Here is an 18,763-nt window from a genome sequence, read left to right on the forward strand (position 1 = left end):
TCCATAACTCTACTTAAAATAATTGTTAACTTATGAAGCTTTTCAACTGGGAAAAAAGTTCATGTCTGAAAAAATGAAAAGAACATTTATGGATTACTCACTTAGGAAATGATGGGTTTGATTTTATCCATGAATCAGACTCGAGTATAATTTCCATTTAGTTTAATTCTGCCTTCACATTCAAGTAAAGATTATCATCTTAATCGAGGTTTAATATTTTCCAGGATTTAGACATGGCAGATATGGTGAGGACGGAGGCCCTGTTTGCGACAAAACCTGAAACCGATGTATGATACAGGCCAAACATAGACACTTTTGCTGTGTTGACTTGTCTTCAATTGGACAAACAAATATGATTTTACTAGTTATCATTGGCCCAACTGACATTTTGACAAGTCGCTATTGGCCAAGAATAGATGTGTTTACTAGAACTCAATGGCCAGACATAATCATTTATGCTGTGAATTCATTTGTCAAACATAGACAGTCTGACTAGTTCTCATTGCCAAACCATATAGGTTTATACGGTAAATTCACTGGTCCAACGTAGATGTTTTGACTAGTTGTCATTGGCCAAACAAAAGGTTTATACTGTGAGTTAATTCATTGGTCAAATATAGTTGTTTGACAAGTTGTCACTGGCCAAACATATACATTTATACATAAACATACTGTGTATTCGTTGGCCAAACAAATACATTTGTACACATACATACATGTACTGTGTATTCATTGGCCAAACATTAACATTTTGACAAGTCGTCAACCATAGACATTTATGTGTGGTGACGAGTCATCATTCGCCAAACATTAATATGTATAGCATTTGTTTCTGCAAATTTCGTAGTCCCATAGTGAGTCTAAGTGTTACATGTGTGGATATTTAATTGTAAATTAACTTAAATCGCTGAATATAGAAATTGTGATAGTGGAACTGTGGATAAAAGCAAATAGCTCTGTGAAAAAAGTGAAGCATTGTCATAGCTCTGGTGGAGCTTGAACCATTGTCTGAATAAAAGTACAAAATATATTCATGTGAAAATGTGTACCCATGTTGCAACAGAAAATGTACACAAACATGTGTGGGCTTGTTTGTTAAGATGTGTTTTGTTTAACTAGAACAGAACAACAGACAACGTTCTCTTTAAAAACTGTTATTTAATTTTATACTTCACAAAGATTTATATATAAATGTTCAGAAAAACCTTACCATCAACTTTTGTATGGGTTTGTGAACCTATCATCCAAGCCATTTCAACAGCGCACATTGTAAATTTCCAGCGTAAATGAAGACATTCAACATTGCGAAGCAGGGCAAGGAATCCAGTATTCAATGATTTCTGACATCTACATATAATTTGTCATGATTTAGTTTACCCTCACCCATTTCCATTCTTGTTAAGAATTCTCCATTTTTGAAATGAATATACATGTACTCTTATGTTTCTGTTAATGTATACTTTTTATCTCATTTTGTACAATCAGTGGTATTGTACTAAAAACATGAGAGTATTAATTAATTGTGTGTAACATTTTTGTTGAATGTTGGCTACTAATGGTTGAAACGGAAGATATTGATGTTTTGCTTTCACTTTAATTTCATGAGGTTCTTTTTCTCTCTTTTCTGTGTGTTAGTTTTGAGCTCATTAGCTCAACACAGGTTATTCATCAAAAACATTTCCAGATATTTAGATGAAACTTGGTAAACATGTTGCCAGAGCCAATAGGCATTCGTTTAGTAAGGCCCATAATTTAGGCTGTAATAACTATTAAGCTATGTCTCTTTTTTGATAGAAATACAGAAGGCGAGTGAGGCATGCGCTCTGAAGCTCTCCGTATTATCACAATATGTTATGTTCAATGTGCCATATTGATACCCATCAATGAATTATCATTAGCTAACTTTAATTCATATCCTCATGAAATTAAAGCATTTGTAAAAGGAACCCTCGTGATATTTTCCTTTATTTTGCCGGGCATGTGTGAATTTAATAACTTTACACCCGCAATCGCAGTTTTAACTTGGTGCTCCTCACAATCTCACATCTTAATCTGTATTAAATATATTTGAATTGCAACGAGCAAAAATAGGTCATGAAGTAAAAAATGACATAAGCAGGAAACATGACACCATAGTTTCCTGTGACTAAAAATATATGACGGCGCTGATGTAGTGACACGCTTTAAACATCCTACATTTTTTTAAAGTGATTACCCTTCTTTTTTATTAATAAAATGTTTGATAGAATGCCAAAAAAAATGTTTTTCACTTTTTTTACTATAAGACCTGTATTTGCTTGTTGCGGCTCAATTGATGTGGTTTGAAATAGATTGTGATTCTTATACTTGTTTGTTTATGGCAACTTTTTTACACACCTGAAGTCCAGGAGTGAATTGTGTATTTTCATTGTTGGTACATATTTATTACTTGTCATAGTGAATGGTAGATATGCGTCTGTTTACAGTTTAATTGTTATACATGTATTTTGTCCTTTCGATCATTGAATATTAACTTAATTATATTTAAAAATAGAAATTCCACTTTAGCAAATTGATTATTCAAGTGTTGCACTTTCCGTTACTGTAAGCAGTCTCAATAAAAGCGAGACTGATGTTGTATTACTTGACGATGTAGCATGTGCTTCCCTTTCTTATATATTACGAGGAAATTACTATCAGCTATTGTCATAGTCTTGGTGTCAGTAGGGTCATTGGTGGCAGGTTTGTGCAAAGCCTTGAACCAGGGACAAATCGCACATGTACAGCAAATCCCATTACTCGGGCTATCATAATTTGTTGAATAATGCCCCTTTTTTACTGAAAATAAAAGATGGGCATCAGGGCTCAAGTTACAAGTTGTCAGTAGTTGCACTACTATTTATCATTATTTTACTAAAAATAGTATAATTTTTTATTTTATTTTAATGGGGTGCGAATTCATGCCAGTAAAGTCAAGACAAAATTAGATATCGGGCGCTTCATCACTAGGCCACCAGTGATGGATATTTTGTTATTAACACTGATGAGAATTGTGGTCTTCAAAGACGATATTTGAGTTCTTCTTATGTTTTGCCGCACTTTATTTCGTCATACTAAAAAAGTTCATTTCACAAAAAAAGGCGCAAGTCCCTTAAAGTGAGTCTTTTGATGAATATTGTGTGTGTTTGATTTTAATAGTACATCTCAGCTGGATGTATGTTTGTTGTATGTGTATACCTTATTGTGCAATACTAGTAAGCAAGTTCAAGAATATATTATCCATTTGTTAGAGTCTATGATGGCACTCTTATAACAGGTAGTCATGATGTATCTGTTATTTTATTGTTTACAGAAGGAAATAAGTTTATGACATTGGAGTGTTTGCAAAACATTATGCATACATGTAAATTGTAACTGTAGCGACACATTAAGAAATAGTTGTATTTGAGTCTTAAAATCTATTACAAAATTTATCTCGTACTTCTGGTGATGCTGACGCTCGAAGAAACAACTTTCCTCAAGCTAACATGCAAATATATCATTCTAAATATTCAAAATGTACAAAGTAGTGCACATAAAGTAGTACCAGGATACAGAAAGTAGTGCACAGAAAGTAGTCCACTTGTCCCATAGAAGTTGTGTTTCACAACTACTTCTAAGAGAATCTCATTTATAATGTATCAAGTATGATGTTTACTATAGCGGCCAAAATAATTATTCTGTTAAATGGTAAGAAGTAACAACTTTTTAATAGAATGTTAGGCTGAAGATTGGGACGTGTTAATTGAGAATAACAAGCATTAATAAATTGTTTACATGAATTTGGTAAGCAACGAATTATCCTTGAATGTGTTCAGACAAGATTGATTTATTATCATGCATTAATTTTGTCTGCTAGTGTATATGCATTCTTATTAAAATTATACATTTGCAAATACTTAAAGGCATAACATGCCATATTGTTCATATAAATGACGAAGTGACAGGGATGAAGTGAATGTATGCTATATTCTTGAGCTGTTGAATTATATGCCAGTCTCTTGTTATTGTGTGTCAGTCTTTTACATCAGTTCTTTGTTTTGCTGTTGACCTTTGTATATTTTACCCCCATCTTTATCTTGAACTGTTTTAAGGGTTTGTGATGTTTGTCTTTACATGTTAATATGAAGAATGGTTAATTTTTATACGCCCATCTTACGATGGCCGTATTATGGGAACACCCATGACGGGCGGGCGGCTCCACAATGTTGTCCGCTCTCTAACTTGAACATTTCTCATCCAATTTCCACCAAACTTCATGAAAGTGTTTGTTGGTGAAATATCTAGGTCAAGTTCGATAACCAGCCAAATCGCTTTAGGCACTCCAGAGTTATGGCCCCCTGAATTTGTCAAAATTGTCCATTTTAGCTTTGTCCGCTCTCTAACTTGAACATTTCTCATCCAATTTCCACCAAACTTCATGAAAGTGTTTGTTGGTGAAATATCTAGGTCAAGTTCGATAACCAGCCTAATCGCTTTAGGCACTCCAGAGTTATGGCCCCCTGAATTTATCAAAATTGGCCATTTTAGCTTTGTCTACTCTCAAACTTGAACAGTTTTTATCCGAATTTTACCAAACTTGCTACTATAAATGTTTATTCTTGTTATAATGTCAACTACAATTGGATTTGTCATGTTTTATTTGTCCAATCGGAGCGCAGTAATAAACATTAAAACAATGATGTCATTATATAGGCAATGCGGTTCATGCAAAATAAACGTCAGTTGTTTTTGGTAGAAAAGATGGGGAGGTTTTTTATAAATATTCTAATAACATGAATCATGTGTATGGTAAGCAATATAAGAAATGTACGTTTTGCCCAATTGACAACTAAGTGTTAAAATTTGATCTCAAAACTGATTGGTTGTTTTTAACTCAATAATATTATTTATTAGAAATTATGAAGTCTTTAACATTCAATAACTAATTCATATTTTAAAGAAATATTACTTTGATATAAAAACATAGAATCCGAAGATATTTTAAAACAATGGTTTACAAATGATCAGCTTATTGTCACACCATGAACATTACAGAAACTGTTTGTTTTTTTAAAGTGTTCTCATTTTTGAATACATTTTAGTCATAATAGTTTTTATCAAAAACGTTTAAGGGGAAGAATACGATGTACATTTTACATGTTAATTGTTTGTAGCTCTTTTGTATTTGTATGGTTCTTTTCTATCATATTTGTTGATACTCCATTTTACTTCATATGTGACGTTTTTTATATTCTTGTCTTAACTTTTTTAGATTTCATTCAATGTAATAATGTTATTAAATAGAGATCTAAATATATGTTTTTACAATATGTGATATTTTGTTATTTAGATGTCTTAAAATGTAGACTAAATACCTAAATTTCATTCAGTGTTTCTTGTAATATTTGAGCCTGGAACAAATATTCGGGATGTTTTGGAAGACATTTATGATAGACTAGGCCCCAATATCACGAAAATACTTAAGTCAAATCTCAATCTCAGTCTCAACACATTTAATCACATGACATTAAAATTTATTACAAATCATATATGTTTTTTTACAGTTTTATAAGTGCATATTATCATAGAATATGCTGATAAAAGCCTTTGGTTGAATTCCAAGGTAAATATGTTCTACAGCCAAAAATGTATTTAGTACAATTCTGTATTCTTTATAAGATACTCGAGTATTTTTATGCTCTAGAATTAGTTTTCTTTAAAATATTGACAAAATCTTTTCATCAACACATTATGTTAGAAAATACGTTTTCAAAAAAGTATCAAACATGCAAGATTTTGAAGAATATTATTCTTTTATTTGGTGAAATGAGTCGAGACTGAGTTTGATACTTAACTGAAGTATTTTCGTGATATTGGGGCTTGGTGTCACTGACGTTGAAGTACAAAACTTTGACCTTGACCATAACTGAAAAAGCGTTCAAGAAATTCAAATGAAACTTGGTACATGTAGTTTTAGACAATTCACACTTATACAATAGGGCCATGACCCCTGGGTTATAATTCATTAGTGGCAGTATCATTTAGGGGTGGTGAAAAAAATGTTTAATAATAAAGTCTCGAAGACAACTTCACTTGCATTAAAAAGTCTTGACCCTCAAACATGCTATGTGTACAATTACATCGAAAAAATCCATCCCTGACTGATTATATAAATTGTAGACAAAGTTCCAATGGAAATTTAACACAGGTACACCCAAGACTTAATGACTGGTAGCTTTATTTTTCTTTCATAAGTTGAGGGCTCAGTCAATTAATCTAGTCCTAAACTGAGTCCTTCCTAAATCAAACACTGCAATAATTTTCATGTATCTTTTTATGCTGGCGGTTTAAAATGCAATGATCTGAACTGTTATGCAAAACAAAGATGTTAAACCTTTCTTAGTTTTATTATTCAAACAAAGTCCCATCTCATAGCAAAATAACAGCAGAGAGACAAATACAAGCATGGAAGACATAGATTCATATTATATATAATTAATTTAATACATGATGCAACATTGAAGTCAAATGTCAAATTTATAATCATAAAACGAAATACACCAGTGACAAACAAAGAGAAAGAAACTGCGACCACAACGAAATTTCCCCATAAAATCATCAGACCCGCCCCAGTGAGTGCTCACTTTACAGGCGGGTCATCATACATGAGGAGAGAGGTCAAGAACGCAGTGTCTGAATGGTTTGTTTGACGCTGGTATCAGATGTTAGCCTTACAAGGAAATAACACAGCTGATGATTAATAAAAAACTTTTAATAAGTACAAGCCAACAAAAAAAGCATAGTGGTGAGATATAATGTCCTTGACCTACCATGGATGGATAACCTTAAACCTCTCACAAAATATGAATTGGAAGCCTTGGTAGATTTCTTTATTTCTGAATAGTTGACAGCGAAAAGTAACATTTAACAAGATGGCCTTGATGACCCTATAATATAGCTCACAGGAGTACATGTCTTATAACTAATGGCCAGTCAATTGTTATTAGGTAAGTAGACATTTGGAACAAGTTTCCTGAGGATCCAGGAAAAAATGCAGCTTCAGTTGCATAAATAAAGTGCTGTAAACATTTGACCTTGTGGCCTACTTTTTCAACTGAGATGACCCAAATTCATATCACATAATTATCTACACAATCATTCTGACCAGTGATCATACGAAAAACCGACTTTTTTCTGTTGTGAATATTGCTTTTTAAAGATTTGACCTAGTTACCTAGGTTTTGACCCGAGATGACCCATATAAAAACATGATTGAAAACTTCATCAAGACAATTAGCCTCTATTGTGTAAACAAAGTTTTTCAAATTTTTGACCTAAAAACCTACTTTTTAACCCTAGATGACCGATAATCACCTTAGTCTGTGACTTTATCATAACAACTATTTTGACCAATTTTCAGAAGCATTGGTCTTGAGTTGAAGCTTCTGGAGTGTCCATATATCTCGACAACATCCTTTTGTAAGCTCAATTGAAGGTTGAAAGTTTTGACATCATATCATATTACACCACAAATAGTTAAAAAGAGTGGCCTATTTCTGAGCACAAAAAGTCAGTGTCAAAATGATTGAAATAATGCTGTTTCACAGAATCATAAATAATTCACATAATGCAGTTTCACAGAATCAAAATGGTGCAAATGGTGCTGTTTTACAGCTGATGTATAGATACGGTATGTGTATTTACAAAAGCAATGGTGTATACCCCCAACAATCACACATAAATGAAACAATAAATCATCAACAAAAAGGAAGATTCAACTAAAAACAGTTATATAATAAATCTATGATAAAGATAAAACATCAAATGACCGTAGATAATTGATGGTGCTGTATGAATAAACAAAAGAAGTTCCTTTTTCTGACAATATGAATAACACTGTCCTTTCTTCCTGATAAAACACTAATGAAATAAATGAATGAGCATACCTACATGTTTCAACATTTAAAACAAATATTCAAGCTATTAAACAATGCAGATCTACTAAATGAATATTCAAAATGAATGTTATCAAATGAATAATAAATAATGGCACATAGGTGGTTTATTTCATTGCTTATAACAATTGAAGAGGAATGTAACAGTAAGACATGGGCACTCACAACAAGTGCCAATTTTCAGATGTTTTCCCAGCTGGTCAATTGAAAAGCATAATTCATCAAAATTAACAGAGTGATGAAATTTGCTATACACATGCGTAATGTAATTGTAAACATGTGTTCAGGGTATGAAATATATATGTTAAATTGTTTTCGAAGTTTGACCAACATATCAGTTGTAGCATGATGTAGACAAGACTGACAACTATGCTTAAAACATGACCTTTTAAAAGAAATAACAGGTTGGTCAAACAGGATGGAATTTTCTAAAATGAAGCACATCTGGTTAATGCATGTTTGAATTACTCTTCTTGGTGCTCAACCGGTTCAACTGGTTTTAACTCTGCCACTTCACCTTGCCGACAGCGAGCCATTCCAGTGGTCAGGAAATGTCTGTACTGACCATCACTGCCAGCGAATCTATGTTAAGAATTAACAAAAAGAAATGTATTACATTTTTACTGACGAAACACTGTGATTTTTCTGCAACAATGATACAATCTTGCTGTTATTTGTAAGGTTTAATTAATGAAGGTTTTGGAATGTACATTGTAGACTAATACATTGTAGCCTAGTCCCTAATCCTTGTGCGCATTTTTTTCTCAAGAGCGTTTCTTAGTATATTTGTGTTGGTCTTAAGTTTACTTTTAGCCAGAGAGAACAGCTGGCATCATACAGACACTCTCAAATCCAAAACTCCAATATACCATAAATCTCTGTGGACAAAAAATGTTCCTCTTGGGACTGTACTACTGTTATTACCGGGTAGTGAATGTTTATAGTTTTCATCTAAGGTCTACTACCTCACATGCAATTAAAATTCATCAAACTGAACATATGATTGTAAACTCAACTCTTACATATCCAGAGTTTTTAAAACCTGTCTGTGCCACTAGCAATATCTGGTAAAATTTAAGTTGGACTAGTAACAAAATGCCAATTTTGTACAGACCAAAGTGCCAAATTTACTATAGACCAAAATGCCAAATTTACTATAGACCAAAATGCCAAATTTACTATAGACCAAAGTGCCAAATTTACTATGGACCAAAATGCCAAATTTACTTTAGACCAAAATGCCAAATTTACTATAGACCAAAGTGCCAAATTTACCATAGACCAAAATGCCAAATTTACAATAGACCAAAATGCCAAATTTACTATAGACCAAAATGCCAAATTTACTATAGACCAAAATGCCAAATTTACTATAGACCAAAATGCGAAATTTACTATAGACCAAAATGCCAAATTTACAATAGACCAAAATGCCAATTTCTTTACTATAGACAAAAATGCCTATTTTACTAGTCTAGTGAGCCACATCCTTATGATATAATGGTCTCTTCTGCCAAATAATTTTAAAATCCAACAATGAATGAAAAAGATATGTACCAGACAAAAATGGGACTGATGGATGTGATGACTACTACTATTATAGACAAAGAACAAAAACTGTGCAAATGAATTTTTTGGGTTGGTAAAAAGCTGCAAGTCTTTTATGGTGTCTGCCTATCCCTTACCCATTTTCCATAATGCTGGTTTTGACATCCATGAAATCGTTGGCATTAACTTTATGAGCAATGGTGCCATTGGAATATGCTACATACATCATCACAGGAAATTTGTAATGCTCTAAGAAATGAGATGCAACTGCTACAGCCTCAGGGCAGGTCGAGTTCTCTTTCAAGTCCTGAAAAAGAATAGTTATATTGTTAAGGTATTTAATGTACAATTCAGCTGGTTTAACCGGCCAATGGCTTATGTTAATTTTTGATGCCTTGTGACCCCATATACTGTAATTTTGAATATATGGCTTGCTTATATCTAGATCATAAGATCATCTTATCATAAGAGATAAAAGTTTAGGGAAATGAAATGCCGTGAATAGCAATTGTTCAAGGCTTAAAACTGCTTTCATTTTTGTTTTTTATAAATTCTTTCCCATTACATGAAACCTTATCAAATGATAACAAAATAATATTTGGGTCACCAGACATCAGAATTTCACATAATAACTTTATTACTGAGTACCTGAAGTTCATGCACACAATATTTGTCACCATTTTCCAAAAACATAAAGTTTAATTAACATATCTTTGTTAGTCTCCTATCCCACTTGAATGAGTTTGCATGATGAAGCTAAGACAATGTTAACATTCTGATTAACATTTTATACCATAACACTACTCTAATTAGTAATTACACAAGTCATGTTACAGAGCAAAATAGATAAGGAAAACCTCTTTTAAAGGGAATGAATAGTTTAAAGTGAGATATGAAACAATATGAACACGATCACCAAACATAACTTTCATAATTTTACAACCACACAATAGAGAGTAAACCAGCTTCAGCTTTACAAAATAATGTATTTTTTTGGGGGAAACAAACACATTTATGTCAGATTAAGATAGTGTATCGGAGCAGATTTCTACCTCTGCCATGCCATGTGTTTAGGTTATTGTAACAACAATGAATTGTAAATGTTCAAGTTTACAATAACTGTTCTGTTCTGTTGTGGGGTCAATTGCCATCAAATCTTGTCATGATCTCTCATAATGGACACCAGGGGTACTGGTTTATACTCAGGCAACAGTCATAAGTATGATTCTATTAGCTATCTTGCAGCTTTTTTCACCATCAACACAATCAAGCTAAAATAAAATTTGAATAAATTACATTACCTCAAGATCTGCAATCAGAGACCATCCGGAGACAAAATTCTCTCGGAGGATGGACATGACGGACGCACTCCCCAGCGCAATATCGCGGAGGGTGCGTCCCGAACCTCAGCAACTTTGATCGTCCAATGCGCCCCACAGAAGAATATGGTGAATGAGCTTGTTTTCTTGACTTGCAAGCTTCAATGATTCTGTTAAATTGTAGTATGGCACCTAAAATGAGTTACAAGTAAAAATCAAAACTCAGTTGTAGAAATATGCAATCATGCATTAATTTTAGTTTAAACATATTTATTTTACAACGATTGTGAAACAAGTTATTACAACATTATATTAATCACTCTCGTTGGCACGATTTTACGCGAGAGTGTGGTCTTGTGTTGTGGGGGAAACCGGAGAACCCGTAGAAAACCCACTTGTCCGGTTTGGTGACCACAAACCAAACTCACATGCGCCCAAGCCGGGAATCGAACCCGGGTCGCCTAGGTGAGAAGCGAGTGCGCTAACCACTGCGCTAACCGGACAACCAATCATGCATTAATGAAAGGTTGTGGTAAGTTTTCAGTAAGACATATTTTACAAGGTACTCTCACATAAATTATTACAGTTACGAAATCTAAGTAAACATAAATATGATGAAGTGATACTCAAAAGATACTTTCATGCATCTTTTTGTAGATTTAAATGATAGTTAAAAGTTGCTATCAAGGTTGACTTTTCCCTTTGATAATCCTATAAATGATTTACATTTATAGACTACCAGTAATACATTAGATAAAGCATTACATGCTTTTTAAAGAGCACACATATAAATGCAAATTTATACCTGTGAATAATATTGAATTGGAAAACTCAATATACACATAAAAGTGTACATAAACATAACATTCAGTTACTTTTGAATAAGCATAAAAAGTAAAAGATGTTAAATATTAAAGTGTCTTACTTCTTTAAAGGGATACATATGTATTTCCAGCTTTTTCAAGGCTGCAGTTTCTGTAATTTCCTCGTGCCACTGTATCCCAGCAGGGTCAAAGGTTATGCTTGGGGTCTTATCATTAATTTGGGAAGCAGGAATGGAATGGGACACGGAATGCAGTGACATCTCCGGCATGTAACCAATATCCACAACCATGTTACTACGACCTTCCAGCCACTCCATATCTAGAGAATAGAGAGAGACGTTATAGAGTAGACATCGAATTTTGTGAGATATTTTCTTCAATTTTGTTGGTTTTGGCATTCTTTAGGAGGTTTGAAATTTGAGACACACATAAGTTTATCAACTGAAGGTAAGAGTGAGTTGAGAAAATTTCACTTGGTCTACAGATGCTTGTGCAACCTGATTGATTTACCAAAAAAAATTGAAAAATATAACCCTTTTGAAATTGATTTTTTTTTTACAATAATATACGGAAGTTGTTTCTTATACTGTATTGAAAGTTTCACTTTTGGTAGTATTTGATATATGATCCAGTCGGATAGTTTCCACTTGCAAAATAATTTATGAACAAATTGTTGACAACAATTATAGAAGCGATTCACATTATCATGGCATCTTAAAGTAAAATTACAAAAGTAACAAAAAAAAGACCTCGCTTATCAAAAGTACAATGCAGTAAATACCTTCTAAAATAGTTTTGATCAAACTTGCTTGAATGAGTGTGCATCAATTAGATGAAACAGGTAAAATGAACATAAATAGAAATCTGCCTTCTTCTGAGAAATTATTGCCACCATTTAAATATTTGCACTTCAAGATGGCCAATAGAAAGACTTGGAAGATGTACAGTAATAACCTTCTCATTGAAGGAAGATAATTATGCTAATATTATCCCAGACATACATGTATAAACCATATGTTTATATGTCCGTGATAACTCATACATTACATTTTGAATTCAAATACAGTCGAACCCTAATAGCTCGAACTCCCAGGGACCAGCGCAAATACCTCGAGCCTCGAAAAACTCGAGCCAAGCGGAAACGCTTACCTTCAGTTTAAAGTAATCGGTCCTTTACATCTAGTTCGAGCCAAAGAGTAATTCGAGCCAAGCCAGTGCAAGCCAACGGGGTTCGACTGTATTGGGTAATTAATTTCACCCAATGTTTATGTAATCTAACAAAATTTACTCAGTTGACTCTAACAAACCTTATAAATACATTTGACATAACCACAAATGCTGCTTGTAAAGGTAGGATTAAAGGGACTATACACCAGATGATACAAAAACTTATCAAAAGTGACTTAGAATTTCCAGATTCGAAATCTATGAGGTAGACATACCCAGTTTAAAAATAGCAGCGGTATATATATTGAAACTCAACTCGTGACTTTCACATTCTAAATATGCACACTTCATGGCTTCCCAAAAGAATGGACAGTGCAAGGAAGCAGGAAACTGCTGCGAAACTAGATAGACACAGAGCCCGAAAGATTAACATCGGTGATGAAATTGATCGATGGAAACTTTTGAAAGAGGTTAACACTGCTGAAAATGACAGGGAGTTGGCTAAAAAGCTTCTTGACAGGTCAGTATGTGAACCATCTGGTTAACTGCAAGGTGTTCGGAAAAAACATTCCACGCTATTTCAAATGGGATAACTTAGCTGAGACAGCTTGTGGGGCCACATGTCTGATATTTGTTGCATTTATTTTTAAATCATTAACTTGATTAAGTATGTATTATCAACTACATACTAGCAGGTTTTGACAATTCTATGCATGTTTTTAAGAAATACAGAATTTTCTCATTTTGGGACCATTTGGTGTCAAGTCCCTTTAAAATTAGTTTAAAAGCTCAATACAGCTTAGGCTTCGTTCAATTGTAACTGTATAATTTATGTCTTTCAAACTAAAAATAAAACTTATATTAAGCCACAAATTTATCATACCAACATTAAGTTTCTTGTCACTGGGCACATAAAGGTTGAAATGCTCAATATGCTTCAGGTCCCTCGTTACAATCAGGTGTCCCGTAAACTGGGCTGGGGTGAACCAGAATGGGAAATTTGGCAATTCATTCAGCTGAAACTCTGCGTGAATTCTGAAAGAAATCAATGCTTGTCTAGATATGATTTCCACTTATATGGCGTATCCATCAAAAGTCATACATATTTGTGAAATTGTCCATGGTTGCACAAGAATTTCAGGCAATCTAAGGTCAATGTCAAAAAATGAACTGGATTCTTCCTTCAATCAACCACTCATACTGATGTCAAGACAGTTAAGCAGAAACTCATTACATGTACAAAACCTTAGACATAAGGAGTCATGTGATAGAATTATGACATAATGTACATATTAGGCATTTTATGGTATTTAACAATAAAATCCCACAATTTGCTGGGTTATACCGATTTTGTCCACACAGGACTAATTTCAGTAACAGAAAATCGCTAAAAGATTGGTCCAAATCATTTTTCACAATTCAATACAGTTGTCCAGTTAGCACACTGGCTGCTCACCAAGGCGTTCCGGGTTCGATTCTTGGCATGGGTTTATGAGTTTGGACAGTGTCACCATGCCGGACAATGCCAGGTTTTCTCCAGGCACTCAAGTTTTACTCATAACACGATACAACACTCACAAGCAACATTGTGCTAAACAAGATTCACTTAGCATAAGTTAATATAAATTTCTTCATAATCTGTAAAAAAGATAAAGTTTAAACTACCATAATATAAATTAAAACTGTAGTAAAAATTCAAGTGAAGCAGAAGTAAGCTCCACTTGTGTAACAGATTGATACAATTTTGCTGCAAACTTTTACAAGGCAGAAAATTATAATAGACAGTGAGACAGTCCAATGGGTTCTACTGCAAAATTCAACTTTCAAAGAGCAGGTGTTCACAGTGTTAAACTAAATCCAAAACGTCATTGTTTTCTTACCTACAAACAAAATGCAGAGATCAAATGCATATGAAAAAAAGTTAACCTGAATATTATGTCCAAGTACTTGTCATTTTGAGCCCGTATACATGCAATCGAGCCCCGGGGCTTGAATCTAGATATGATAAATGGCCTTGGATGGAACATGGACAGAAGACGATGGAAGATTATGTGTTCCATCTTAACATCTGGGGGATAGTAGCGATTGCTTGACAAATCTCCCGTCATCCTGAAATGACAAAGTTATTTTCAAAACATGACTTACGTTAAAGTTTTTTTTTTCTGAGTAGCCTACTTATAAATACTCAATATATATGTATAAATTGTACATCTATTGATCTTTGCCAACAGTTTTGCCACCATTTACTTATCAAGACAAAAAACTCAAGATATACCATCTGTCTAAAGTAAAAGTCATGATATCTGATCTCCAAAATCAGGCAAGTAGGGCTGATTTTCATCAACAGTAGTGCACCATGCATTTTCACCATTTTGGGGGGATAGTCATGTACACAAAAGAAGTTATGAGTCCAGTTGATGAAGAGAAAAAAAGAAATAAAAAGATGTGATCATGTATACACTTTCTTTAAATAAACATTATTAATAATCCCCTATGCCAAAAGAGTGGAATAATTACTTTCTACCTTTCGATATCTTAAAAGAATTGCACTGCTGGATGTAAACGTATCCAAATATGAAAACATAGTTACTCGTCCAAAAAGCCCCTTTCATCTTCTATTATGTGATAAATTGAGCCAAGCTCAGTGCCTTTTGGTGGAAAGAAGGAGTTGAAGTGGGCCACTGCGAAATTTTCTAGTTCTTTGTGTTGAGTTTTCCACTTGTACAGTCCATCTAGTGGAGCTTCATTACCGCCCATCTGGAGAAGAGCAAGAATGATGAACAAATAATATTTTTATTTCAAAAAACATAGAAGAAGTATACAGAGCTTTAACATAATTACATGTAAATAGTGGATTTAAAAACATCAGTGGCAAAATATTGGTTTGAGGCACATGAATAAGATAAAAATAAAAGTACCATGATTGAGGTTTAAAAGTAATTGACAACAAGTATATCACGATTTGGATAATATCAAATTGAAAGAACAACAACATAGTAACTAGTCTTCATTATAAGTTTTAAACAGTACAATAAAAACATTACAAAATAGCTTCCAACCCCTTGGTTCTGGGCTTTGGTCATGCTGCTGAGAACTAATGGCAGAAACGAGGATTTGACTAAGAGAATCTCATCGGTTTCATCAAATGGCTGTTCATACACTTTATCTTTGAGAAGGAATTGCTGAAAAATAGAAAAAACAATAACTTATACAGTAATTTGTTTAGAGGGGTATTCTCAGCTTTGGTAAGTTCTTATATCTTACATAAAACCCTCTAAGACTGACTAGATACGCTTGTGTAATGGATATTGTTCCAGACTACAGACCCAAAGTATTCGTTTTTGTAATCTGCTGCCAGCAGATTATAAACTTTTGAATTTCCTTTTTTATCATTATATTTATTATACTTTAAGTTCATGTCTAAACTTATCACTGTGATATGTTTTTCCAAAAAAATAAAAAAAGTTTGACTTAACTAAAATGATACAGAAATTAATTCAAATTAAAACAGAGTATTCAGATACATCATGTATGTCATAAATGTGTATTGTAGTGTTGGGAATCAGTTCCAATTTTACTATCAATAATCGGTTCCACTCAAGTAACTGATTTTTATCATTATTGATAGTACATTTTTCTTTCTTTTAAAATACTAGATAGAACTTTGTAGTTTTATTAATGTGCAGTATTTAACTCTTTATCATCATGATTATGCATATACATTATGTCTATGGTTAAAGTTATTAAGTGTTGTTGTATAAAAAATAGTTCATTTTCTTGCTCATTGTGGCTTTCATTAGCCATTTTTTTTTTCGATTATTGATTATAACCAAATACAATCGATTGTTTCCGATTTCAGGCCCAACCAATCGATTTTTATTATAATTGATCATTGGAACATCACTAGTGTATTGTATGCTGATAAGCATTGTGGGCCACTGAAATACAGTACAAAGTTTGCAGAAACTTATTTCCAGGTTTCTTACAAAATTATAAAGCTAATGAAAGCACTTTATGCTTATACCCTCACATGATGCTGCTCACTTATATTGACATTGTTTAAAGACATACAAAAGATAAATAAATCTATATCACGGCTCAACAATCTCAGAACATGCAAAACCACAGACCTAGATTAAACCATATAGATAGGTCCAGGGAAAAACTGTGAATCAAATTCAACTTGCAACACCTACCCGGTACATGTATTAAGTTTAAGAGGTGTAAGGCTAAGCAAAATGTGTGGCAGACAGGCAATATATATATATATTTATATATCTAGAGGCTCAAACAAATATAATTTATACTCTGAGTCTCATATAAATGACTGCATGCATTAGACAACTTTTAGATTCAGCTGACAGTAACTTACAAGTTAAATTGCAAAATACAGAGTTACTTCCTGATTTGTTTTAACTTCCAGATTACAATAAATCTTTTTGTGGCATTTAAGGAAGTTAAATGTCATTATCTTTTATTTTCATCATTGATACAGAACAATGTATACAATAACTAATCAACAATCAAGATGACAATTTTTCATTTTAACTTGACTGAATGTTTTATTCAGCAACATATAAATCAAAGCCTTTAAAGTTTTGTCATGCAATGACTTCTTTCATTTCCAAAGTCTGCAGTCACAATATTTTTAAACAATTTTATATAACTAACCCCTTCACTTTGTTGGCCCATGATTGAGTGGAACAATGGTTCAAATTCCTCGATGGACAAGTAATTGTCACTGTTTCTGTCAAATGCTTTAAACATCTGTACCCCTTCATCACCAATACTGTGAATTATTTCATCTGAAAACTCAGAGCTAGTTATTTTAAAATAGATAATTCCAACAATAATTGCAGCCAATGCTGCAGCCAATGATAATGTCCAAAACAAACATTTGAAACATTTTCCCCTATGAGATTTTTCTAAAGTTTTATGTTCAGTCTTCTTAACAGCCACATTATTTTCCATTTTCCACAGTTTGCTGTAAATGTATCCAAATTTCTTCCTTTTTCCCCTGAATTTAAATACACACAATTTCAATTTTCATTAAAATCTGTTTTCATTTAATGTTCATAGTTCAGGTTAGCTGTAATAAAAAATATAAGCAACCTCATGACCATGTCTGCATCAATATAGTTAAGATTAGCACCAAGGATTTCAGATGAGTAATGCATATATGATGAAAATTAAGATTTTTATCTCTCCTATTTATATAAACTCATATTGAGACTCAAGTGTCAGGAAGATATCGTCTTGCACAAAACAAGATATATTGCTTTTAATCACGAGAACAGATCATATATTGAACTGATTTGAGATTAGCTACACGGCTTTCCATAGCAACAATTAAGTGTTACACTCAACATGAAAAATGCCATTCGATCCACTTCCTTGTTTCATTCTAGACTGAATAACAATCAAAAACTATCAGCTCTGTATGATTTAGTAACCGCTTCATCGAATTTTCACGATATAAAATTTATTATCTAAATAATTTGATACGCTTTAAACAATAAGTCATAAAAATAGTTTTTATATTGTTTAATTCAATCGAATATAAAAATCGATATTGGTCTTTAATTTCGAAACTTATGCCTACGCAGCCGTAAACATTCTAATTCTGAATTAGTCGAAACGTATCGCGCCATTTAGTACAGCGTTTTCGTCAAAAAACTTAAATGTTGCTTAATTCTTTACAATCTAATTCAGGGTACACCCATTAAAGAAATAATGAAAAAAAATGCCAATGTAATGTATTTTAGTTATTTAATTCAAATACGTTTATTTTCGTATGATCTGGTTAATAGGTCCACATTTGCCTCCATCGACGTGCTACTTGTTTCTTGAACGGTTGTGTTTGGGGTTTTTTTTTAAACAAGACTTCAAACTGCATTATACTTGAAAAAATAAGATCACATTAAACTGAACGTGATTTATCTTAAAAATA

General features: G+C 33.0%; 2 protein-coding genes across 6 annotated transcripts in view; one reads left to right on the forward strand and one right to left on the reverse strand.

The window, feature by feature from the left end:
* LOC128207993 (1-phosphatidylinositol 4,5-bisphosphate phosphodiesterase beta-4-like) overlaps positions 1-5,385 on the forward strand; it is an 89,910-nt gene extending 84,525 nt beyond the window's left edge. For all 4 annotated transcript variants that reach the window (XM_052911236.1, XM_052911235.1, XM_052911238.1 and 1 more), the window contains one exon: positions 225-5,385. In XM_052911236.1, the coding sequence (XP_052767196.1) occupies positions 225-293 (69 nt within the window). In that variant the 3' untranslated portion in view covers positions 294-5,385. The remainder of the gene's footprint in view (positions 1-224) is intronic.
* A 1,003-nt stretch (positions 5,386-6,388) lies between these two features.
* On the reverse strand, positions 6,389-18,235 carry LOC128209323 (selenoprotein N-like). Of its 2 annotated transcripts, none has more exons than XM_052913310.1 (9): positions 17,485-18,235; positions 15,873-15,995; positions 15,404-15,570; positions 14,740-14,922; positions 13,697-13,848; positions 11,748-11,965; positions 10,805-11,014; positions 9,641-9,810; positions 6,389-8,537 (listed from the first exon to the last, which is right to left on the reverse strand). In XM_052913310.1, exons 1-9 carry the CDS (start codon positions 17,782-17,784, stop codon positions 8,420-8,422), a joined length of 1,641 nt encoding a protein of 546 aa, XP_052769270.1. In that variant the 5' UTR covers positions 17,785-18,235; the 3' UTR covers positions 6,389-8,419. The 2 variants fall into 2 exon arrangements, with proteins under 2 accessions (XP_052769270.1, XP_052769269.1); XM_052913309.1 differs by having other exon boundaries at positions 15,858-15,995.
* Between the last annotated feature and the right edge of the window lie 528 nt (positions 18,236-18,763).

This window comes from Mya arenaria, chromosome 11 (assembly GCF_026914265.1).
Source record: "Mya arenaria isolate MELC-2E11 chromosome 11, ASM2691426v1".
Lineage (NCBI taxonomy): Eukaryota > Metazoa > Mollusca > Bivalvia > Myida > Myidae > Mya > Mya arenaria.